Raw genomic sequence first — 27,394 nt, 5'->3', positions numbered from 1 at the left:
GGATAGGGAATCCAAACCTGTGAGAAGGCCTTTGTTATGTAAATGAGACAGTTTGCTCATATCCCTTCACTATGTGATGTTGAAAATAGCATCGAAATTTAAATCTTTTTCTGTGCTCTTCTACATTCTCACAGACCATCATGATACATATTTTGCTCTTGGCTGGCAGAATCTGCTAATCTCCACTTTGGAATTTTTGTCAACGTTATTGACAAATTAGTTCTAATAAAATCCTCAAAGCAATCACAAGTCTTCAGTCTACTGCCAAGTATCTGTGAAGAAGACATATATTGCTTTCCTGACACATTCCTAATTGATAAAAAAAAAAAAAGAAGTGATGGATTGAATAACAGTCAAAGATCTATTTTTTTGTCTATTCTGAATGGAGTTAATCTATGGCAGATACTGATGTCTCATGTTATTATGCATTATAGGAAATTAAATATCATACTTTCTGTATTTGATGTCCTATAGAGAAGCCAATGAAGAGAAACTTCAGAAAACAATGCCAAGAGCATGATGCTGTTTACATAAACCATTTAATATTTTATTATGGACTTGAAAGTAACATCTGGACGCAACATTAAAAAAAAGAGCAGTAAAATTCCACAGAAAATGTGTGAAAACTATATCTAAGAAAAGAAGAGTGTCCTCTGTTTGGGGCATCAATTTGCCAGATTAGAGAGTGTCTTTCCCACTGGTGGACACAGCATATACTTTTATCAATTTATCATTCATTCATTTGATAAATTCAAAATATAATACTACATTTCCTCTCAAGAAGCCACTGTTGTGGTGTACTCAATGAGCTAATTAGATCGAAACTGGACATCCCCTTTATGAAATGAAGGCTTACCACCTTTACATTGTATTTATATTGATGTTATGCTGCAGGTGTATTTATACCACTTACGGCTGAGAATCAGGGGTTAAACAATACTGTTACGCCGAGCGCTCCGGGTCCCCGCTCCTCCCCGGAGCGCTCGCTTCACTCCCTCCGCTGCAGCGCTCCGGTCACGTCCTCTGACCCGGGGCGCTGCGATCCTGCTGCCAGCCGGGATGCGATTCGCGATGCGGGTAGCGCCCGCTCGCGATGCGCACCCCGGCTCCCCTACCTGACTCGCTCCCCGTCTGTTCTGTCCCGGCGCGCGCGGCCCCGCTCCCTAGGGCGCGCGCGCGCCGGGTCTCTGCGATTTAAAGGGCCACTGCGCCGCTGATTGGCGCAGTGGTTCCAATTAGGGTTTTCACCTGTGCACTTCCCTATATTACCTCACTTCCCTTGCACTCCCTTGCCGGATCTTGTTGCCTTAGTGCCAGTGAAAGCGTTCCTTGTGTGTTCCTTGCCTGTGTTTCCAGACCTTCTGCCGTTGCCCCTGACTACGATCCTTGCTGCCTGCCCCGACCTTCTGCTACGTCCGACCTTGCTTCTGCCTACTCCCTTGTACCGCGCCTATCTTCAGCAGCCAGAGAGGTGAGCCGTTGCTAGTGGATACGACCTGGTCACTACCGCCGCAGCAAGACCATCCCGCTTTGCGGCGGGCTCTGGTGAAAACCAGTAGTGGCTTAGAACCGGTCCACTAGCACGGTCCACGCCAATCCCTCTCTGGCACAGAGGGTCCACTACCTGCCAGCCGGCATCGTGACAGTAGATCCGGCCATGGATCCCGCTGAAGTTCCTCTGCCAGTTGTCGCTGACCTCACCACGGTGGTCGCCCAGCAGTCACAACAGATAGCGCAACAAGGCCAACAGCTGTCTCAACTGACCGTTATGCTACAACAGTTGCTACCACAGCTTCAGCAGTCATCTCCTCCGCCAGCTCCTGCACCTCCTCCGCAGCGAGTGGCCGCTCCTGGGATACGCTTATCCTTGCCGGATAAATTTGATGGGGACTCTAAGTTTTGCCGTGGCTTTCTTTCCCAATGTTCCCTGCATCTGGAGATGATGTCGGACCTGTTTCCCACTGAAAGGTCTAAGGTGGCTTTCGTAGTCAGTCTCCTGTCCGGAAAAGCCCTGTCATGGGCCACACCGCTCTGGGACCGCAATGACCCCGTCACTGCCTCTGTACACTCCTTCTTCTCGGAAATCCGAAGTGTCTTTGAGGAACCTGCCCGAGCCTCTTCTGCTGAGACTGCCCTGTTGAACCTGGTCCAGGGTAATTCTTCCGTTGGCGAGTATGCCGTACAATTCCGTACACTTGCTTCAGAATTGTCCTGGAATAATGAGGCCCTCTGCGCGACCTTCAAAAAAGGCCTATCCAGCAACATTAAAGATGTTCTGGCCGCACGAGAAATTCCTGCTAATCTACATGAACTTATTCACCTAGCCACTCGCATTGACATGCGTTTTTCTGAAAGGCGTCAGGAACTCCGCCAAGATATGGACTCTGTTCGCACGAGGCGTTTCGTCTCCTCGGCTCCTCTCTCCTCTGGTCCCCTGCAATCTGTTCCTGTGCCTCCCGCCGTGGAGGCTATGCAGGTCGACCGGTCTCGCCTGACACCTCAAGAGAGGACACGACGCCGTAAGGAGAACCTCTGCCTGTACTGTGCTAGTACCGAACACTTCCTGAGGGATTGTCCTATCCGTCCTCCCCGCCTGGAAAAACGTACGCTGACTCCGCACAAAGGTGAGACAGTCCTTGATGTCTACTCTGCTTCTCCACGTCTTACTGTGCCTGTGCGGATGTCTGCCTCTGCCTTCTCCTTCTCTACAGTGGCCTTCTTGGACTCTGGATCAGCAGGAAATTTTATTTTGGCCTCTCTCGTCAACAGGTTCAACATCCCAGTGACCAGTCTCGCCAGACCCCTCTACATCAATTGTGTAAATAATGAAAGATTGGACTGTACCATACGTTTCCGCACGGAGCCCCTTCTTATGAGCATCGGATCTCATCATGAGAGGATTGAACTTTTGGTCCTCCCCAATTGCACCTCGGAGATTCTCCTTGGACTTCCCTGGCTTCAACTTCATTCCCCAACCCTGGATTGGTCCACTGGGGAGATCAAGAGTTGGGGGTCCTCTTGTTCCAAGAACTGTCTAAAACCGGTTCCCAGTAACCCTTGCCGTAACTCTGTGGTTCCTCCAGTAACCGGTCTCCCTAAGGCCTATATGGACTTCGCGGATGTTTTCTGCAAAAAACAAGCTGAGACTCTACCTCCTCACAGGCCTTATGATTGCCCTATCGACCTCCTCCCGGGTACTACTCCACCCCGGGGCAGAATTTATCCTCTCTCTGCCCCAGAGACTCTTGCCATGTCCGAATACGTCCAGGAGAATCTAAAAAAGGGCTTTATCCGTAAATCCTCCTCTCCTGCCGGAGCCGGATTTTTCTTTGTGTCCAAAAAAGATGGCTCCCTACGTCCTTGCATTGACTACCGCGGTCTTAATAAAATCACGGTTAAGAACCGCTACCCCTTACCCCTCATCTCTGAACTCTTTGATCGCCTCCAAGGTGCCCACATCTTCACTAAATTGGACTTAAGAGGCGCCTATAACCTCATCCGCATCAGAGAGGGGGACGAGTGGAAAACGGCATTTAACACCAGAGATGGACACTTTGAGTATCTGGTCATGCCCTTTGGACTGTGCAATGCCCCTGCCGTCTTCCAAGACTTTGTCAATGAAATTTTTCGTGATCTGTTATACTCCTGTGTTGTGGTATATCTGGACGATATCCTAATTTTTTCTGCCAATCTAGAAGAACACCGCCAGCATGTCCGTATGGTTCTTCAGAGACTTCGTGACAACCAACTCTATGCCAAAATTGAGAAATGTCTGTTTGAATGCCAATCTCTTCCTTTTCTAGGATATTTGGTCTCTGGCCAGGGACTACAGATGGATCCAGACAAACTCTCTGCCGTCTTAAATTGGCCACGCCCCTCCGGACTCCGTGCTATCCAACGCTTTTTGGGGTTCGCCAATTATTACAGGCAATTTATTCCACATTTTTCTACCATTGTGGCTCCTATCGTGGCTTTAACCAAGAAAAATGCTGATCCCAAGTCCTGGCCTCCTCAAGCAGAAGACTCCTTTAAACGACTCAAGTCTGCCTTTTCTTCGGCTCCCGTGCTCTCCAGACCTGACCCTTCCAAACCCTTCCTATTGGAGGTTGATGCCTCCTCAGTAGGAGCTGGAGCTGTTCTTCTACAAAAAAATCCTTCCGGGCATGCTGTCACTTGTGGTTTTTTCTCTAGGACCTTCTCTCCAGCGGAGAGGAACTACTCCATCGGGGATCGAGAGCTTCTAGCCATTAAATTAGCACTTGAGGAATGGAGGCATCTGCTGGAGGGATCAAGATTTCCTGTTATTATCTACACCGACCACAAGAACCTCTCCTACCTCCAGTCGGCCCAACGGCTAAATCCTCGCCAGGCCCGGTGGTCTCTGTTCTTTGCCCGATTTAATTTTGAGATTCACTTTCGTCCTGCCGATAAGAACATTAGGGCCGATGCTCTCTCTCGTTCCTCGGATGCCTCAGAAGTTGATCTCCCTCCGCAACACATCATTCCACCTGACTGCCTGATCTCCACTTCTCCTGCCTCCATCAGGCAGACTCCTCCAGGAAAGACCTTTGTTTCTCCACGCCAACGCCTCGGAATCCTCAAATGGGGTCACTCCTCCCATCTCGCAGGTCATGCGGGCATCAAGAAATCTGTGCAACTCATCTCCCGCTTCTATTGGTGGCCGACTCTGGAGACGGATGTTGGGGACTTTGTGCGAGCCTGCACTATCTGTGCCCGGGATAAGACTCCTCGCCAGAAGCCCGCTGGTTTTCTTCATCCTCTGCCTGTCCCCGAACAGCCTTGGTCTCTGATTGGTATGGATTTTATTACTGATTTACCCCCTTCCCGTGGCAACACCGTTATTTGGGTGGTCGTTGATCGATTCTCCAAAATGGCACATTTCATCCCTCTTCCTGGTCTTCCTTCTGCGCCTCAGTTGGCTAAACAATTTTTTGTACACATTTTTCGTCTTCACGGGTTGCCTACGCAGATTGTCTCGGATAGAGGGGTCCAATTCGTGTCTAAATTCTGGAGGGCTCTCTGTAAACAACTCAAGATTAAATTAAATTTTTCCTCTGCATATCATCCCCAGTCCAATGGACAAGTAGAAAGAATTAACCAGATCCTGGGTGATTATTTGCGACATTTTGTTTCCTCCCGCCAGGATGACTGGGCAGATCTCCTTCCATGGGCCGAATTTTCGTATAACTTCAGGGTCTCTGAATCTTCCTCCAAATCCCCATTTTTCGTGGTGTACGGCCGTCACCCTCTTCCCCCCCTCCCTACCCCCTTGCCCTCTGGTCTGCCCGCTGTGGATGAAATTTCTCGTGACCTTTCCATTATATGGAGAGAGACCCAAAATTCTCTCTTACAGGCTTCTTCACGCATGAAGAGGTTCGCGGATAAGAAAAGAAGAGCTCCCCCCGTTTTTTCCCCTGGAGACAAGGTATGGCTCTCCGCTAAATATGTCCGCTTCCGTGTCCCTAGCTACAAGTTGGGACCACGCTATCTTGGTCCTTTCAAAATTTTGTGTCAAATTAATCCTGTCTCTTATAAACTTCTTCTTCCTCCTTCTCTTCGTATCCCTAATGCCTTTCACGTCTCTCTTCTCAAACCACTCATCCTCAACCGTTTTTCTCCCAAATCTGTTCCTCCCACTCCTGTTTCCGGCTCCTCGGACGTCTTCTCGGTCAAGGAAATTTTGGCTGCCAAAAAGGTCAGAGGGAAAAATTTTTTTTTAGTAGACTGGGAGGGTTGTGGTCCTGAAGAGAGATCCTGGGAACCTGAGGACAACATCCTTGACAAAAGTCTGCTCCTCAGGTTCTCAGGCTCCAAGAAGAGGGGGAGACCCAAGGGGGGGGGTACTGTTACGCCGAGCGCTCCGGGTCCCCGCTCCTCCCCGGAGCGCTCGCTTCACTCCCTCCGCTGCAGCGCTCCGGTCACGTCCTCTGACCCGGGGCGCTGCGATCCTGCTGCCAGCCGGGATGCGATTCGCGATGCGGGTAGCGCCCGCTCGCGATGCGCACCCCGGCTCCCCTACCTGACTCGCTCCCCGTCTGTTCTGTCCCGGCGCGCGCGGCCCCGCTCCCTAGGGCGCGCGCGCGCCGGGTCTCTGCGATTTAAAGGGCCACTGCGCCGCTGATTGGCGCAGTGGTTCCAATTAGGGTTTTCACCTGTGCACTTCCCTATATTACCTCACTTCCCTTGCACTCCCTTGCCGGATCTTGTTGCCTTAGTGCCAGTGAAAGCGTTCCTTGTGTGTTCCTTGCCTGTGTTTCCAGACCTTCTGCCGTTGCCCCTGACTACGATCCTTGCTGCCTGCCCCGACCTTCTGCTACGTCCGACCTTGCTTCTGCCTACTCCCTTGTACCGCGCCTATCTTCAGCAGCCAGAGAGGTGAGCCGTTGCTAGTGGATACGACCTGGTCACTACCGCCGCAGCAAGACCATCCCGCTTTGCGGCGGGCTCTGGTGAAAACCAGTAGTGGCTTAGAACCGGTCCACTAGCACGGTCCACGCCAATCCCTCTCTGGCACAGAGGGTCCACTACCTGCCAGCCGGCATCGTGACAAATACACTTCACACATTCCCATGTACTTAAACAGGATACTTTCTAGAGTGGGGAGTAGTGATCAGTGGCAGGGGCCATGTTCGAATTTGTGAAATTTGCAAATATATGGACAGATATTGGTCCTATATTCGCGAAATTCGAAATTCGATATTCGCATAGTGTGCATGCGCGATTATATCTTTCACCTGAAAGAAGGGAGGGATTAGTGTCCTCTAGAAGTGCCAATAATTGTGAATATTTGCATATTCGCATATACAAAATATTCACGCTCCACACCGACTCACTCATTAAATATTATTGGAGCCTTCTTTGCACCAACAAGCTGGAAGCAGGGAGGGATGATCACTTTTTTTTTACACAATCAACATCATTGTTGTGATGTGTGCTGTGAAGAAAAAAATAACCACATTTTTCATTACGAATATATATCACTATATTTTAAATATTTGCGAAATCGCAAAGTGAAAAAATTTGCATTTGGAACATGCACGCTCAACACTAGTGTAAGTGTAAAGTGACGAGGAAAGTGAATTGTCCAATATCTCTCCTTTCATTGGTCATGCGCAATTTTCTTTGTCATGGTGATCCAGTCCTGAGAAAGTGAAAAAAAAAGAGAGAATTTTACAGAGAGTCTATGGGATGTAGTTGCCCCATAGTTGCCATATGCCCCATAGCTTACCTATGGACTCTCTAGAGCTTTAGGCTGCTCCTAGGAACCTAGTGGATGCTCAGCCACTTCATCAGAGATCTGCACCTCAGAATGGGCTCAGAGTGGGCTCTGTGGCACAAAGACTCTTTGTAATTCATTGAGAGGCAACCAATTGTTTAGGGCAAAAAGAGTTTAGATTTGTCTGTGTTGTTATAAAAGGAAAAAATATATAAATATTATTGAGAAAAAAAGAAATATTTTGGCATAGAGTTACAGTATTGGTTAGAATATTGGCAAAATGCTTCAGTGATCCCTCAAGTTCTTAGCCAAAAAAGCTAACCTTGCTCCAGCCATATTGTCTGGCTGTGTTCAGTAGAGATCATGAGGGAAATTTATTAAAACCCATGTAGACAAAGAGTTTGGCAGTTTCCCATAGCAACCAATCTGATAGCTTCTTTCATTTTTTAGTGGCCTTTTCAAAAATGAAAGAAGCAATCTGATTGGTTGCTATGGGAAACTGGGCAACATTTCCTCTCTACAGATTTTGACAAATGCCCCCCCATGTCTCCATTTTTGTGGAATAATTATTTAATTAACCCCACCAGGACCAAGGGCGTCATACATCACCATATACGGAAAAATAAAAAGTTATAGGGGGCAGAAGATGACAATTTTAAACATACTGATTTTGGTGCATGTAGTTATAAATTTTTTAAAGTAGTAAAATAAAATAAAACCTACATGAATCGGGTATCATTGTTACCAGAATAAAGATCAGGTGTAATTTGTACCGAAAAGTGCACTGCGTAGAAACGGAAGCCCCCAAAAGTTAGAAAATTGCATGTTTTTTTTTTTAGATTTCAACCCACAAATATATATATTTTTGGGTTTTGTGGTAGATTTTGTTATTAAATGATTGATGTTATTACAAAGTACAATTGGTGAAGCAAAAAAACAAAGCCCTTATATAGGTCTGTAGGTGCAAAATTTAAAAACAAAAGAGCAAAAACGAAAATTGGCCTGGTCTTTAAATGGACACTGTCATCAACTTTTTTTTTTTTGATATGTTGTAGTACATATGTACTACAACCTATCTCTAATATATTTTCATAATTTTTTTTTTATTAAAATGTTTAAATTAACGTTTGAAAACCGGCCACTTGGGGTCTCCCTCCTAGTGGCCGGCTGCAGGCTGGCGTGATGTCACGCATGAATTCCGACTGATGCGGCCGGGCATCAGTCCCAATTAATTCAGCCTGCGCTCGCTCCCTGCTTGTCAATCAGACAGGCAGGGAGCGAGCGCATTGGCTCCCTGGCCTCAGACACCGGCCACTCCTCCTGCACCATGCCGCTGATGCTGCCCCTGCACGCCGCTGATGCTACTGGACTCTGCAGTTTGCATGTATGGGGATCGAGGTTTGTAACACGGGGGTTGCGGGGATCGGGGTTTGAACACAGGGGTTGCGGGGATCGGGGTTTGTAACACGGGGGTTGCGGGGAGAGCGGGGTTTGAACACGGAGGTTGCGGGGATCGGGGTTTGAACACGGGGGTTGAGGGGAGAGCGGGGTTTGAACACGGGGGTTGCGGGGAGAGCGGGGTTTCAACATGGGGGGGGTGTTTATGCCGGAGGGAACAGGGTAGCGCCGCGCAGCGCTGCGCCCATGGCCCTAACTTATTGTTTTCAACACAGGGTGCCTCCAGCTGTTTCCCCACTACAACTCCCAGCATGCCCTGACAGCCAATAGATGTCAGGGCAAGCTGGGAGTTGTAGTGGTGAAACAGCTGGAGGCACCCTGTATAGATGAACTAAGGGCGGAAGTGCCGGCCCCAGCAGGCATCAGTGACGTCTGCCTGCTGGGGAAGTTTGCCTGGTAGTGAGCACAATACCAGGCAGACAAAAAGGCCTTTTTAAAATAGTTTAAAAAAAATTAAAAGCAGGGAGGGGGTTAGGGATAGATGGGCAATAGGCAGGGACAGAAAAAAAAAATATATATAGGATGGTGGGAGCTACCCTTTAAGTTCAAAACGTAAGTAAAGACTGTTCCGTTCTTTAGTAACTCAGTATATGGACTTCTTGTTTGCCGTACAACACCAAGGGCATCCAATATCATCAGACCGGACTATTGAAAGGGGTGTGTCCCAGGGAAACTATTATCATCTACACTATTGGGCAGTTCCCCTTTACTGTGCCAGCTTTCAAAATGTGAGCATGTGAAAAATTTAATAAATGGAAAAAAATCTATTCAATCGAATCATCACCAGCAGTTGATTTTATTTATTTAATTAAATATTTGTATCATACTTTACTAAGGCTGCATTTATACCACATTTGGAACATACAGCAGCTGTATCTGGCAGGGGAATTTCAGAATGATGACTCTAAGGAGGCAAGTTGCAGTCATACTGTAAATGAACCTAAGGCTATGTTCACACATACTTAATTCACTTTTGGTTCCACAGTGTGGATTACATTTTGCAGATTTTATGCTACAGGCTTATTTATTTATATTTATTAAATGTGCAGCATAAAATCCATAGTATAAAATTTGCAGCTAATTTTGTACGTGTGAACGTACCTTAAAGGGGTGCTGGATAATAGTCTTCTTTTATTTTTAGGCATAGCTATGTTGAGAAATTATTAAAATATCAAATATTTTAAAGGATGAAGTTTAAACAACTGTCCACAGAGACAATACTGACATTTGATATATAGTGGAAATTAATTTTACAGCTGGTAGCTGCCTGTTAGCTAAGGCCCCTTTCACACTGCCATTGCTCCCCGTTGAGAACGGCCATTGAAGTCTCTGTTTTTTTTTTTTTGCTTTAAGGGATGTTCTCGTGACGGGAAGCAATGGGCAACAACGGGTCCCAGACCCTCCCATTTACTATTATGAGGGCTGCTAGGAGGTTGTTTTTTTATGGGAATAGCGGGAGAAAAAAAACAACTCTTGTAGTAATCACCCGCTATTCTCCCTGGCTCCCCTGATGCCCGTCACACTGCTGTGTCATAAAGGCAGTGTGAAAGTAGCCTAAGATGCACATAGGACATATACTGTATATGATCTGTGACTTCAGTTTCCTACAGGGCCTACAGGAGGAATGAGGTGGCCTGAGATACATCTAATGGGTCTACATACACCACCCCCCCCCCCCCCCCCCCGCCTCCTCAGATTGGCTACAGAGTATAAATAGAGGTCTAATACAGGAACAAGAGGAAGTCAGTATATAAAGAACTTATTTCTATTACAGCAAAAACTGAAGGATTCTAATGTACAGATGACTAAAGCAGCAGTAAGATGATTTTGGGTACTTAACCAAAATATACTGAAGGAAATGAGCCTTAGTAAGGGGAGCCTGGAGGGTCGCTTTCAGTCATTCTAATTTTGATTTCTGCGTTTTAGAAATGTCAAATATTCAGTTTTATTGCTTAGCTGAAGCAAGAAATATGATGGATGTATTTAACATATAATGCTTATAAACCACACTCTTAAAAATCGAGCAATACAAAGTGTCAAAATCCTAGCATGTCTGTGAGGTCTAATGCATAGTAAGTCTGCCATATCCCATGGCACATGGTGGTTACAAATTCCTTTAGAATAGTGAATAAAATTTGACCACATCAATCATTGCTGGTCTAATATTGACTTTGCTTCTGTAAAACTGAACGGAGAAGACCTGCTTACTGACAGCTCCTGGAATGCCAACCGCATATGCTATTTGGTAAAAACCTAATAAAAAAATTTGATATAGGAGGCTATACCTCTAAAGTATAAAAAATAAGACCCTGCAGCCACTGTATTGCCTTATTTATTTTTGCCTATTTTTGAGGTCTCTCAATTTATGGTATTTTTAAAGCCCCTTTTTCACAATTTATGAATAATTGTAAATGTCAAGCAAATACGGTATATACTGTATGCTAAAACTATAGAAGCGGCTTTGGGCCCTGCATTTTAATTGCATCATAAATATTCATTTTTGCTGATGAAATAATGATGCATTCATGTATACATATCTAGGTTTACTTACCAGCTCTCACTAATATATTGCAGCACGTTGGCTCATTTCATATAATGGGAAAGGAAATTAATACCAGAAGGACTTGTGATTAATTGCTTCACTAGGTCTGGCCTGACTTGGCAAGCTCTCGATGGTGTACCCAGAATATGTAAATAGGTGATGCATATGTTTGACTCTGTGAAAGAAAAGAAGGGGAGTCATTTGCTAAAATTGAAATTCATATTAGATTTCATTATTACTCAGGAGCTGCTTATGACCCCATTATCTAAATATTAATATAGCCAAATATAAACTCCGATAAGTACAGAGCCAGTGTAGCGATTCTCAAAGAGTATCTAAATGAAATCAAATAAGACTTAACAATGGTTACCAGTTTGAAAACAGAACCCTTTGTAAGTAGAGCGCAGAATTGTCCTCCCGACAGTTTTATTTCTTTATAGAATGATTCAGCAATTGATGATTTTCTTTTTTCTTAAAGTGAAACCCGGGACATATTTTTATAACCACAAAATGAATACTAAAGTCATATCTCATACTTGCGACATCAATTCTTTTACTCTGGTAACACAAGTGCAAGTTTCCAAGGTACTTTCTACACCATAAGCAATAACAACTGCTGCTGCATATTACTGGGCTGTACAGCAGATGTTGACAAACCTTTCTGACATCAGTCAGTGCTGTGCAGCCCAGAGACTTCCTGTTCTGCCCCCTTCATTCATGCCTTCAGTCCGCATATAGTAACAGTAATACATTTCTTCTGCATTTGTAACAGCAATGAACATATACAAAAGAGAGTAACTTATTGTGAGGTCAAGTATATATATACAGGAATCATATTAACCTGTAGAACTATAAATCCCAAAAGACTCTATATGAGCTTGAATACTCTTGCCCTGAGATTATGTCTGAGCAAGAACATAATACCAAGTAAGGCTGGGTTCACATATGTCCGGCATTCAGCATAAGTGAACTCCTGTCTGGTGCCCACTGGCGTGTCTAACCATCTGGCATCAAAATTGAGACACGGGATGATTGTGAACTGTCCCATTCAAATGAATGGGATCAGTTCTAGCATCAGTTTCCCTCTGGTGCATGCCGGGGAAGCTATGTCGGATGCCTAATATATATGAACCCAGCCTTACTGGTACAAAAAAAGTAGGACCAGCTCCATTTATACCTACGTTATTGATACTATGCATTACCATGCACATTTATTAAGCATCAACATTAATTATCAATACAGGATTTAAAAAAAGCAAAAATGGCAGAAAAGATAATAACAAAGTCATTATAAGTAATTATAAGTAATAATAGCAACCATTGGTGCAGGATTCTATCATGAAAGTCACCAGAACATTCACAAAATGTATTGTGTGTTTCATGCTCTGTTTGTGCCTATCTTGGTAGTTATGGCATATAGAGGTCTTAAGATTATTTCCATTTTAGGGTGCAAAATAAGGGTGCCTAAGGAACTCCCAGTGGTACTAAAACTGTCTGAGACAAAAACTGTCGTTGTTGCGCTTAATAACAAATTGAGCTGTGATTTGATTTTATGGAAAATATAGACAGCTTTAGTACATTTTGGGCCAAAGTGGCAAATTTCCATAGTGAGTTGTTCCAAAATTATCATCTAAGATGTTCCATTTTGAAGAATTCTCAATAATTTCCACTATTTCCAGTTTGTAACATACTGATACATTTCACAGATCTGTACATTATTACTGTCAACAGAATGCTAATGGCAATGAAAGACCAAAGAAGTGATACAATACCAATTGAGAATGTGTGACAGAAAGACCAGATATATCAGATAGCGGTTAAAACACTACTGGTAAACAGCATATGAAGAGATTGTAATCTGAAGCTTTTTACTTTTAGTTTTTTTCTGATCACTCTGATAATTCAGTGGCCCTGATTTATTAATCTGTTGGATAACAAAAAATTGGAGTGATTGGCTCATAACCAATTATAACTCTTGTCTGGTGCCCACTGACGTGTCTAACCATCCGGTTTATTTGTGGTTTTATTATCATTATTATTATTATAAAAGATGGCTTTATTATCTTAACCTCTTAAGGATACAGGGCGTACCTGTGCACCCTGCACCCGCTCCCCTGCTATGATGCGGGGTCACAAGCTGGGTGGTCCTGGTGGTTATCAATGTTTTTTGTTTCCAACAGATTGATCAATTTGGGCCAGTATGTTTAAATGGATATTGTGGTTTTAACAAATCAATAGTACATGTGAACATAACAAAAATCTGTCATATATTGTTGTTAGAGAAAAATTAGTCTTTCTCCATGTATCTATGTCCTTTCTTCTTTCGTCCATCCTGACCTCATCATTCACTCTGATAAACTGCTCAAGCATGTCTTGAGATGTATTTGCTCACTAAAGAATCAGATTACAGATGCCCTCAGAAGTCTATGGAAAGAAGAAGGGGGTGAAGGGGGACTGACTGGAGAAAGAAAGAGACAGACAGGTGCAGAGACTATCTAACAAGTCTTAAATTTAACACCAGTGCCTTATTTGCCGCTAGTCTACACTCAATAGCTCAGTGGGAACTAAAAATGAGGCCTGCAGAGCCGAAATCCGATGAGTGCCCTATACTGTACAATAATGCTATTTATTATACACACACACACTACGTCTTATCCTAAAAAGGGACCTGAAGTCACAGGTATGATATAAAGGGGATATTTCTTATTTTCCTATTTTCCTCAGCCTGCCTAATAAATCAACAAAAACTTTAACTCACCTTCCTCCTCTACCCATAGCCTGGGTATCAGGACGCTCCATCTCCAACCCGGTCTCTGCTGACAGTCTCCTTTCCAGAGCCGGCCAGAGCTTGACGTTATAGCCATACTTAGCCAATCATTGGCCACAGCAGTGTCCCATCTCAGCCAATGATTTTGAGGGGCACTGTCAGCTTTTCCGGCTGCAGACACAACGCCCTGCAGCTTGGAGGAAAGCAGCAGACTGATAACAGGACCTATGAGGAATTGAATAAGGAGAGTTAAAGGGGTACTCCACTGGAATTTTTTTTTTTTAAATCAACAGATTTGTAAATTACTTCTATTAAAAAATCGTAATCCTTCTAGTACTTATAGACTTCTATATGCTCCACAGGAAGTTCTTTTCTTTTTGAATTTCCTTTCTCTCTGACCACAGTGCTCTCGGCTGACACCTCTGTCCATGTCTGGAACTGTCCAGAGTAGGATAGGTTTTCTATGGGGATTTGCTTCTACTGTGGACAGTTCCTAAAATGTACAGAGGCGTCCACAGAGAGCACTGTGGTCAGACGGAAAGGAAATTCAAAAAGAAAATAACTTTTTGTGGAGCATACAGCAATTTACAAATCTGTTTAACTTTCTGGCACCAGTTGATTAAAAAAAAAAAAAAAATGTTTTCCAGCGGAGTACCCCTTTAAGTTTTTGTTTTATTAGCAAGGCTGGGGATAATAGTAACATTTAAAAATGTCATCAGACAACTCCTTTAACTGCAGTCCTATCGAAAACTCAATGTACTTATTTAGAGTATATTTATCCAGTTTTAGACCTATCGATCTCATTGTAACTAATGCACTTATTAAAATGTCTTGCATTTGTCTTATTGATTTCCTTGGTAATTAATTAGTAAATTGTGTTCTGTATTTTGATTTATTTTTTTATTGAAATTTTTTTCAATTTTAATATATAACAAGGAACAGGTACAATAAAAAATGTACACATGAAATACAGGATAAGTATCTCTTAACCTAGTGAGAAACTGATGCAAATTTGACACAAGAACAATGGGGGGTATTTATCAATTTTGCCTGTTGACAGTTTCTTTTTACCCTTTTTTTTTCACTTTGGTTTCCGTGGACATGTACCAAATTTATCCAAAGATCTGGATGTCCGCAGGTTGGAGACCACTGCTTTAGTGCTTACTTTTCCTGAACCTGTGTGGCCATGTCCAATGCTGGCTCAACGGAGGGTGAAGGTTCCTCAGAGACAACTATGTCGCAGGATAGTATTGAGCAGCCCTGGAGGCGTCGCTGCTTTCACAAAAAAAAATGTTTAATGTATTTTGACACCTTTACATTTTCTGACATTGCTAAGTGTGTTTTCTATGTGCAAAATTTCTTGGTGGGGATTTGCGATAAAAAAACGGGATTTGCTCCAAAGATCGATTGGCGCAAATGAATTACTGACTAAAGTTAAAATACTTAAAATACAGGAATACTTGTGAGAAAAAAGACCAATGGATCCAGGCGCTGCTTTATCCAGGTATACACAGGATGCAGGTAAGTGTTCTTAATCAAGCAATTTTATTGAACACAAAACAACAAAAGGATCATGGCGCGTTTCGGGGTAAATTCCCCTTCCAAAGATCATCTGAGGAAGGGGAATTTACCCCGAAACGCGCCATGATCCTTTTATTGTTTTGTGTTCAATAAAATTGCTTGATTAAGAACACTTACCTGCATCCTGTGTATACCTGGATAGAGCAGCGCCTGGATCCATTGGTCTTTTTTCTCACAAGTATTCCAGTTTCTACAGGGCATTGACACGCTCCTGTGACCATCAGGCTCGGCAGCTCATCCAACTCTATCTGGTACCCCAATCAAGGGGTGATATGCGCAATTCTTCTACTTTAAGGTGAGCGGCCACCCTGACTTAAGTCCTGGGTGTACATTCAGCATACCTTTTGGTTCCCTCACCTGCCAAGGGTAATACACGAGGCGCTGCCTCCCAGTTGTCTTTTTTGTCTTTATTTCTAAAGTTAAAATCACACACAGGACTGTGTGATTTTGAGAAAGTTCTAAAAATGACAGCGGAGAAGATGCGCCAAACTGACACTGCGCCAAAGTATTGCGCCAAAGTTACGTTAAAAAAGACACATAAATCCTTTGATAAATACCCCCCCAATGTGTTTCACAGAGTGATGGTGAAAAGCTATACAATCATATGAATTCAGTAGCATAATAATACAATGGAAAAGTAACATATCACCTAAGTAGGTAAAGGTGACATAAGAGCGAGAAAGTAACACATAAAGACTGAGCATTAGAAAGGGGATACAAATACGAGAGGTTTATATGTCAGGCTAAGAAACCTGTGGGTTAGGTTGTTTGGGATAGTGAGGGCTTGACATCCAAGCAATCCAATGTTTGTGCTGAGCAAGAGAGTAGGTGTTTTTATAGGCGTAGGCGTCACAATTCAGAGTCACTAGATTAATAACTTCACATAGAGCGGGTACTTTATTCGTCCTCCATAACCTGGTGATAGTAGTTTTGCTGACGTGCATGTGAGCTAGTGGGAATCTCACTTCCGGAAGAATTTTGTCACGGTCTATCAACAATAGCACTGTTTCAGGACAGAGGTCTAGCTGGGTATGTAATAGTCGATTAGACAGTAATGTGACTCCCTGCCAGAGATTAGCCAGTAATGGGCATTCCCAAAGTGTGTGAAATAGGGTTCCCACCATCCCGCAACCACGCCAGCATAGGTTTTGGGCATGAGGGGTCTAAAAGATGGAGCCTGTATGGCGTATAGTACCATCTGTACATTGTTTTAGCTACTGCTTTCTGATGATTAGTAGAGCGTAGGAGAGTGTGTATGAAATGGAGGGCTTTGTATTCTTTGTTTTTTGTAGAATAAATTTATTTTTCTGGCACTTTGAACATACAAAATGTTTGAAATATATAAGACCTAGGTGCATTCCCTTAGAGCGCTCAATAATAATGTACATGAATCATTACGTATGCATATGATATCATTACAATGATTTAGTTAAGACTTTAATGGTAAACTGATTATAAAAGTGACTGAATACAATTGAAATACACAATTAATGGGACCACAATAGCTAATTGTATGCAGAAACTTAATAAGCATAATCACAATATTACTATGTAAATGGAATCAGTAATGTTATCATGGAGGTAAGTAACACGAGAAAGTCTTATCTAAACTTTATTTTTTATCTTTGGGAGACCGTATATCAGTTTGCCATTCAAATCAGGTGCTTAAATTGAGTTCACACAAAGTGTAAGGCCTCATGCTGTTTCACAGCTCAGTTTCGTATCTGTCGATATGCATGGGACCTTACTGTACCTTTTCTGTGTCTCTGACTTTATACAGAAGGATACAAAGGTCTTTTCCGTCAGACTTCATACAAATCCAACAGCAACAACATTTCCATCAGAAAAAATTGCAGTAACAACCAATATATTTACAGCTATATCTTAATCTTTATGGTTACATAATTAGATTAAAATATAGATACATTTTATAGTTAGACTAGTTCAAATTTCAGCATCTCCAATGTCCACATATATAGATAGATGGTTCCTCTTTATCCCCTCCTCACATAGCAGGACAGTTCAGGACTGTGCCCTTTTCCAGCCTATAGCCTGCACTGTAAGCAGCTCAGTAGACAGGATAAGAAAGAGAATGTGACCTCTACGATTGCATGGAGGGGCAGGGAGTTAATGCAAGATTGCATGGCTGATCTCCATGTTCGGACATAGTATTAAAGGGTACCTCTCATCAAATAAACTTTTGATATATTTTAGATTAATGAATGTTGAATAACTTTCCAATAGCATGTTAATGAAAAATATGCTTCTTTCTATTGTATTTTTCCCGATCAGTCCTGTCAGCAAGCATTTCTGACTCATGCTGGAGTCCTAAACACTCAGAGCTGCCAGCCTGCTTTGTTCACAGCCAAACAGGCTGTGAACAAAGCAGGCTGGCCGCTCTGAGTGTTCTCCTTTGTGAACAAAGCAGACTGGCAGCTCGTAGTGTTTAGGACTCCAGCATGAGTCTGAAATGCTTGCTGCCAGGACTGGTAGGGAGACCCCTAGTGGTCATTTCTTCAAAGTGGAAAATTAAATAGAAAGAAGCATATTTTTTAATAACATGCAATTGTAAAGTTATTCTGCATACATTAATCTATAATATATCAAAAGTTTTTTTGATGAGAGGTACCTTTTAAGCTGGTGTCCTTCTACATACTGAGGATATGAAATAATAGAAACGACTGCAAGGGCATGATATTCACACACACACACACACGCGCACACACACACACACACACACATCTGGTATACAGTGAGTAGGCCCCACCATATAAATGGCCCCAAGGTCATGGTAACTGGGACATTGGGCAATAAGGCTACTTTGTAGTTCACAGGACTATATGGGTAATCTGTATTTTAGATCACTAAGCGTAATTTAGCAATTCTTCAACAAAGCAGTCTTATAATACATGTTTTAAGAAATTGTCAATTGAGATCTTCGTGTATTTTTGTAAAAAAAAATCACATTTTGATGAATTGATTTGAATTTATGTTAGAATCTAGTAGATGGGTACATAGATGAGTGGGCCTCCAAAATGCTTCTCATCCCTTCTTGGAGAAGCAGTCTGTCACATATCACATTCAAAGGAGCTTCCATCTCTTGTGCCAACCACTTACTGCGACTCTTCAGTATCGGGTACTGCTGCCCATTCCAGGGAATAGGATATAGCTTGCAATCTGATGCAGAGCTTACAGTGTGCACTGGAACAATTAAACAGCAGAGGTGTCAAGATTCAGATCCCCCACAAATCTATTTTGATAGCCTGTCCTGAGAAATACAGCAACTTTCTTTAACAAACAGGACATCTCCGTCTTTAGTTTGAGTGTGGTATTGCTATTCTGCTTCATTCACGTCAGTAGAATAAAAGTAAGCTGCAATACCTAGCACAAACTGAAGGATAGAGTGGAGCTGTTTCTAGAAGAAAGTTACAATGCTTTTCTATTTCTGGAACCATTCTGGAACATTTTGTTCCGAACACTGGGAGCGAGCGACTGGGATCTTGATGTCACTGTCATGTCCCCTCGTGATGTTACACCACGCCCCCCCCAATGCAAGTCCCATAGATTTGCATTGTGGGTCGTGGTGTGACATCACAAGGGGCGTGACAGTACCTATAAAGGGATCCCAAGAAGAATTTTTCCATACATTTTATATAGTTTCATATGACATAATCTTTCCCAAATCTATGTAATAGTTGACAGTTGTACATATAGTGAACAGATGTTACTCATTACATGAAGTGACACCGCAATAAAATTTATATTCATATAACAAATGAACTAATAAAACTTGTTCCCCACCTTGTGTGTGACAGATGTTACAGTACATGTACTTTTGTACTGCCATTTTTTTGTTGAGCCCAGATGCTACAAAATACACATTATCACACTTCTTGTTGTCACTGGGTTCTAAATAAAATGATTTTGCTAATTAATTTCTTGCTCTATTTATAAAGAAGTAAAAAAAAATTGTAAGAATCTAACATACAAGCAATATGGCACTCAGAAACATAAATAGGTTATTGTCATGTCGCATAGTTAAATTATTAAAGTGTACCTGTCATTATAAAAACTTTTAACATGTCCTAGGGACATTTGTGTGAGCAAGACTGTCTCATAAACTTACATTATGAAATTGTCCTGGTCACTTGACACAGTGCCGGCTTATTCTACTGAATGGTCGAGGTCTGAACACTTAGAGCCTGACCGATAAAAACTTTTCCCATGTCTCTATGATTTATCAGGTTTGTTCATAACAGGAACTTCTATAGTATCCATATTGGATCACTAAAATGCACTTTGTTTTTTCATATATTCTCATCATCTATCTAAGAGAAAGGTCCTGGTGAGGACGGAAATAATGCAGTTTTTTCACGTTTTAAGGAAATAATTTTTTTCTCTTCACTATAATCGGAGTGCTTTGGCATTTATTTGTTGGGATCCAACCTGGGTCTTCTGGACCTGGTCCCTTTAGGGTACTGAGTACCCAATACTTCCTAGTTTTGCGCAATTGGTGAAAGTGCTGCAGAATCCGTTATTTTTTGAATCCTCATATCTATCTATCCATCTATGGTATCTCTCATTTCTATCTCTTGTCTATCTATCTATCTATCTATCTGTCTGTCTGTCTGTCTGTCTGTCTGTCTATCTGTATATCTCTCTATCTCTCTATCTATTATCTATCTATCTTTTTTCTATCTATCTGTTGGTCGATCTATCTATTATCTATGTATCAATCTATCTCCTATCTATTTATCTCCTATCTATCTATCTATCTATCTATCTTCTATCCATCTGTTTATCTATCCGTCTATCAATCTATCTATCTCCTAGCTATCTACAGTATCTATCATAGGAAAAGCATTCCAGAAGGTCTTGGTGTAAAAAAAAAAAAAAATTTAAAGATGCCCTTATGTGAGCTGGAAATTAAAGTATTAATAAATAGTAATTTTTACAGTTTTTACTATTTTTTTTTCTATCGTATCAGTGAACTCAGATTAAGGTCTTGTCTGCCTGCACTTACATCCATTTGTTCTCAAGTGCAGCATTATTTTCTTATCTATCTATTTACAGTATGTAATTATATTATGTATCTAATACATACTTATACTCTCTCTCTCTCTCTCTCTCTCTCTCTCTCTCTCTCTCTCTCTCTCTCTCGCTCTCTCTTACTTCACATGTGCATTTTCATGTGTAGTCAGTAAAAAACAAAATGGGTTCGCACTTATACCAAAGTGTGAACCCAGCCATAGGTATTAAAGTGATAAAGAGGTGGTTTTATTTATTCGGAACTTTTTCCTAGCTATCGTACTACATATTTATTTCAGGCTATTAATTATCTAATAGGTTGGGAGCACTGTGTATGTAGTTTTTTTTAACCAATGAGATCCCAGTTGGACTGTAAATTAACATAAAAAATATGATTAAAATAAACAAACTGTTCCAAATGTTAAATATTCTATACATCTCCAGCCCCTATTTATTCAGTAAATGAATGCTTTGCCTATACATTTCTTGTCTCCCTTTGGGCTGATTGTTAGCAGGTTAGCATTCTGCAATCACAGCTGTTCATGTAAGCACCCGGCCCATAAATCTGTCTCGCAGTACAGTACTCCGGTATCATTATGGATTCAAAAGACAAGATTTTCAACTACACAGAAATAGATTCCGACATGGAGGAGGATTGTGACAAAACAAGAAGTAATTAAGCAAAAAGATTGAACTGTAAAACATTTTCATTACAGAGTGTTGGCAAGGAGTTTACATAGGGATAAGCAAAAAGTTTTAGGAATAAAATATTTATTTATAAAAAGTCTAATTATTTGGATTACATATCTTGTTTATAGCTCATCTATATTGCTATTTGTCGAATTGGCATCATGCCGAAAAATATTTATGCTGCAATTTTGATTAAGGACATTCCGTCTTGACTATTTTGTAGCAGAGTGAACTAGAAAATTTACTGAGCAATATGTTGTATTTCAAAATCATATCGATGCCAAGATTTTTATCAATGCCCAAGGATTATCTTCTGTCATTGTAAGTAATGTTTGGGTTTTCAAGTATATATATGTACCAGCATCAGCTTATCTTTTACCTCTTGTTACGACATAATGATAGCTTTCAGTGATGCAGATTTACCGGGAGTCAGTCCTATGACTCATATAGAAAGTAAATATCGCATTTGGGTGTAAAAAACACAAACATCATGTGATCACCACTTTACCCTAACACCAGCCAGATGTCCGCATCTAGACATCTTATCCCCATCCAAGGAAAAGGGGAAAAAATGTCTGATCGCGGGGGGTTGGGCCGCTGAGACACCCAGCGATCTCCGGGACAGCACCCCAGCATACTGATTTATGTTCAGAATTCCGGCTGTGCAAGACTTTAGGTGGCCATGGTAATCATGCCCCCTCAATTTATGTATAAAGGACATATATGAATTGGGCTGTGATGGCTGGTAATCTGGCATGGAGCAGAGTTGGCTCTGTGCATGCAGATTATTGGGCTGCCATGCTGGAGATCACGGGGTACCAATTTTGAATAGGGGATAACATTTAGTTTACATTGAAATCTGCAGCAGAAAATCCTGCGCATCAAATCTGCGTACATGTGAACGTACCCATAGGGAACGTTCACACGGGCAGATTACCTGCAGAATGTCCACAGCAGATTTTGCTACCATTGACTTCAATGGGTCCAAAGGAAAATCTGCAAAACTGCTTCTATTGCAGATATTCTTCTTAAGCATTGAAGTCAAATTCCGCAGGTAATCCGCCCATGTGAACGTACCCTAAAGCAGTATTCCAAGGTAATATAAGTAATATAACTTACACCCTATCCACAGGATAGGGGAGAAGTGTCAGATCAGGAGGGAGGGGAGGGGCCACTGGAACCTTCTGTAATCTCCAGAACGGGCTCCAATTCATTGTTATTAATGGTGGGGCGACTGCTCCATTCAATGTCTATGGCGCTGGGATCCTGGGAGGTCTATCAATGGGTTTCCCAGTGATCTGTCAGTGGTCCCCTATACTGTTGATATTGAATAAGCTATTGTTACTTAAAATACTCCTTTAATTGTTTCAATTTTTTTTTATTATTAAGCTTATGTTAAAAGATGTTAGTTTTCAATTCCTTCTTATTTGTCATATGTCATGCAGGTCGTTCATCTACCACCACAACAACAGTCATAGATGGTAAGAATGGATCTGTCCACAAACCACCACTGAAGATGACGAGATCAGTCTCGCAAGACCTGAAGTCGACATTCAGCTCCCCAGCTGCATGGATTCTTGTGGTTGCCCTCATAGTGACTTGGTCAGCAGTTGCCATTGTAATTTTCGATTTAGTGGATTACAAAACATTTGCAGGTAGGTTAAAATTTTGTTGACATTATACTGGTATACGTGTTATTAACACATCTTAAACGGAATGTCTGGCACTAAAAATAAATAATTAAAAAGTGGTTAAATCTGGCTCAAATAAAAAGTTGTCATACTCATCTGCCTGATCCACCTTTACTCCCATTCCTACAGTGCCCTATACTTGCTGATCAGTACCTCCTTCCCCAACTCCATTTAGTGCTAGACTTAAAGGGTTACTCCACTGGCCTGTCTTCCGACTGCATTCGGAACTAATCTTCTGAACGCTGTGTATGCTGCAGGGGTCGGCCATGCCCCCTCATGATGTTATGCCCCTCCCATAGACTTGTATTGGGGGGCATGGCCTGATGGCACAAGGGGGCATGGCCGACCCCCGCAGCACGCGCACAGCACAGCAACTAAATGTTCTGAACTCAGCCGGAAGGCTGGCCAGTGGAGGTCCCCTTTAAGTTCTTCAGATATCCTATATGCCAGTCTATTCATCCTTCAGCTCTTCTTTGTATTAGATCATTTTTCCCCCCAGATCTGATGTGTGCTAGACCAGTGATAGGCAACCTTCGGCACTGCAGATGTTTTGGACTACATCTCCCATAATGCTTTTACAGCCAAAATGCTGCCAAAGCATCATGGGAGGTTTGGCATCTGCAGTGCCAAAGGTTGCTAGACCATGGTTGCTAGACCATAACTGTATTAGTCTAAGCAAGGAAAAGGCAAAAATCTTGCACTCCATTAATAAATCAGCCATCACAACATCATGAGGAGAGAGTTCCTTAGACTCACTGTTCTAACAGTAAAGAATCCCCGGCTGTGTTAATGGTGAAAGCTTCTTTCCTCTAGCAGTAAAGAAAAGTAACAGACTATTCTTTTCTTAAATTTCTGATTTGACAAACCACTCTTACTCAAACTCCTGAGAAGTTCTTTTGTTTGAAAGGAAGTCTAAGGGAAAAATGAAAATGACAGCTCTATCATCATCTATATATATATATATATATATATATACCAAAAAACAAAGAGAGCGGCACTCCAAGTACGTGTAACCCCGTGCGGGTGTATTTATTCACACATCTGTAGAAAAGCGCAACGTTTCGGCTCCTCAATAGAGCCTTTCTCAAGAGAAAAAAGCTTTTCTGTGCAACACACTGCTCTCTGTCCCTCTTTCTCTGTAATAGAATGCTGATGTGACTGGCCACAAGATGGCTGCTGATTATATAGGGCTGTGACATCATAGGGGTGACTGGCTGCTGATAGGATGCATGCTGCATGTGATTCAGGGTCATCCCGCCGACCCTTGTTCCCTCCTTCCCAGGATTCCTTGCCCCATGTCCTCACATGTTGATCTGCCATTTTAAATGCCCTGGAGCCTGGACCGCACTAAATGGAGTTTAATGAAGTGATTCGCGCAATCGAATCACGGCGATATTCGCTTTCGTTACAAATAAACATTTTCAGGATTCGACAGATTTGATTCGCTCATCCCTAGTGATAACCACATGTCTGGCTGTTATACCCTCTTTAGTATTATGCTGTGCCTACTATTTCTTTATACCCACAGTAAAAGGTTCATGCTCCTTATAACTTCCAAACATGTAGAAATAGCGACAAATCTCCTCCAAATTTGTAAGTACACAATGATCAAGATTAAGAAAAACAGAACAAAAAAATAAAAAACATCAATAACCAATTTATTTTTTTTTTTAAATAGCCCATTCGATGTATCAAGGATTTGTGATTCAACAGACACAATACATTTTTATTATTATTTGACTATATAGTATACAACATTTAAAGGCAGCGGATGCCACCGATATAATAATTTTTATTATTTTGTCAATATACTATAATAAAATATAATACCCATAATCCCTGAACTGTTAGCAGTTTAGTTTTTCTTTTTTTTACCTAGAGCTAAAGACTAATCTCATAAATTCCTTTACATAAAAAGCTAAATACCTCTCACTTCAAACACACATTTTATTGTAGGACGAGCATAATTTCATAATAAATAGTAGATTAAGAACAATAATCTTCAGCTGTCTCCTCATTAATAACCATTACCTTTCGCTCTGGTAGCAGGCTTGTAGTTCATTACATCTATTCATAGAAAGGCTCCTGTCTTTCACATATTTGACAGTAGGATTAATTTCAGCACAAAATGTAATAAAATATCTGCCATTGTCATTTCCCTATTCATAGCCAGATAATGAAATGTAAATTTCTATTTAATGTTCACTTCATTTGAAGTTTGCCACAAATACATGCCTTTCATTATTTCATTCCTCATACTTCATGTGTTTAATTTGATGGTACTGCAGATATGGAAATAATGCTATGATAAATACAGTGTTATTTGTTTGTATCATTAAGCTTCCTACCTGATCAAATTCTAGTTATAATATTTGGCCATTTCTGTAGCTTATGTCAGCAATGTAAACTACTTCAAATATCAACTAATTTGCATTTATTGATTATGTTACTAAATATCTATACAAAAGACATAGACATAATTTGTGTACTAATCAGTATATAATAACCCTATAATCTAAAGAAGCTGCTGTATGTAGTTACAAAGACAGCAAACATATATATGTTATATGTTACATTTCTTATGTTTATAAAATTCAATAAAAACATTGGGAAACACTTGCTAAATTTGCTTTGTAATTTACTATTTCAGTTTATTAATTTAATATATATATATATATACACATACATGATACCATATGGATATTATATTAGTATATGATTAACTCAAATGTCCATTTGTATTAATAAAGTTGGTAGAACTTACTTTTAAGTTGGCCGTACACATAAGATAGGCATTGCCTAAATGCTTGGCTCGGGAGTTTTGTTTACAAGTGCAGCCAAAAGGGTGTATATCTGGCCTTCATCAAGCCAGCACATGTGGGTAGACTGCGAAAAAATTCTACATACTATTCTATAGAGAAATGTAGAAAGGTTACAGTGGGATCCTGTGGCAAACGTGTCTGAACATACAGTGGAATATATCTGAGCCTTCCATTCCTTTAAAACAGAGGGCCATAGCGTGATGTAAGTAGGGCCGTAGATTGTCATCAGTATGAATCTTATGTTTCTAGACACGTTTCTTCTTTAAAAAGTAAATAGTGCACTTAATGTGAACCTCTGAAATAGGAAGCTCCAGTAATGGCAGGAGCTGTGTCCACACCATCACGTGAGGGTGCTAACCATTAAACCACCTGGAGGACCTCAATCCTGGTCATTTTACACTGTAGATGCCTTGGTCAATACTGACAGTAGCAATGAAATTTCATTAAAGCCAAAGGAAAAAATATGATCGGCTCACCACTCCACTTTATTTCTCCAGCCACAATGCAGGAACAGAATAATGAAAAGAAAACTCCACTATGGAGAAAATCCCAGCACTCCAGACATCAACTTCTTAGTAAAACATTCCTGCTTTATAAAAAAAAAATTAAAAACTTGCATGTGACTATAAAAATAAATAGATCCAACACATTTTTGAATTATCCTTCTACTAGTTTTTAATACAATAATCAATACAATATTGAATTTCCCCCCTCCCCCCCTAGAAGTTCTCCACAGAATATCTGATATAACAGTACATATTTTTTTGTTTGTTAGCCTAAATTTGGACATACCTTATAATGACAGTCAGGCCTCCAGACTGTGCCCCCAAAGAGTCGTATGGCTCCACACTGCTCACATAAAGAAGTATGGCCCCCATACTGTTCCCATAATATAAGGCCCCATGCCCTCATCCTCTCTTTTTCTTATTGATGCTTTCCACACCATAAGTTTTCTGCTTTTTTTCCATAGCTGTAAACTAAACTACATGTGTGTCCAAAGGATGCAGATTCAGTTTAGAGCTGTTCTCATCTGGGGATCTGGGATAAAGTACTTTTTACCTGTAAGAGCAATCTTTCTGGCCTCTAACCCAACCCCACCACCCCCTTGTGAATATGATCCTTACTACCTTTGAGACTTCTCTTTTGCAATAGTCAAAAACAGGCAGAACTACCAGGGTAAATGAGTGATAAGATGGCAAATTAGTGGAAAGATACATACCTCCTTGTGTCCTGACTTGTGATGTTTATCATAAGGAAATTTAAAGTTCCAGTTAGAGGTCCCATATATTTTATAGAATTCTAAATAACTAAAAGCACATATTTACGCAATAACATAGTTTTCCCAAAAAAGGATTCAATTACGTGTCCATTGTTTACAAGACCATTTTTCTTCCTTTATTAACCACATGCTGTGCACAGATTTTCAATTCATTCTTCATCTCTAATTCTGATAACTTGTTTTGTCAACTCCTGCTGATCATTTCTGTATTCAGTCCATGCGCTTTTAACATTATTTTAATTGATGACCATATCTGGGAATCAAAATGCTTTGTGCAATTACGAACCTATTTAATTTAA

General features: G+C 41.3%; 1 protein-coding gene across 1 annotated transcript in view; it reads left to right on the top strand.

Moving 5' to 3' along the window:
* The first annotated feature begins 22,041 nt into the window (after positions 1-22,041).
* Positions 22,042-27,394, top strand: part of TRDN (triadin) — a 408,805-nt gene continuing 403,452 nt past the window's right edge. Inside the window, exons 1-2 of the mRNA XM_056563602.1 lie at positions 22,042-22,048; positions 22,749-22,958. Of these exons, the coding sequence (XP_056419577.1) occupies positions 22,042-22,048; positions 22,749-22,958 (217 nt within the window). The remainder of the gene's footprint in view (positions 22,049-22,748; positions 22,959-27,394) is intronic.

The sequence above is a fragment of the Hyla sarda genome, chromosome 3, assembly GCF_029499605.1.
Source record: "Hyla sarda isolate aHylSar1 chromosome 3, aHylSar1.hap1, whole genome shotgun sequence".
Classification (NCBI taxonomy): domain Eukaryota; kingdom Metazoa; phylum Chordata; class Amphibia; order Anura; family Hylidae; genus Hyla; species Hyla sarda.
This window is presented reverse-complemented; position numbering and strand designations above follow the sequence as displayed.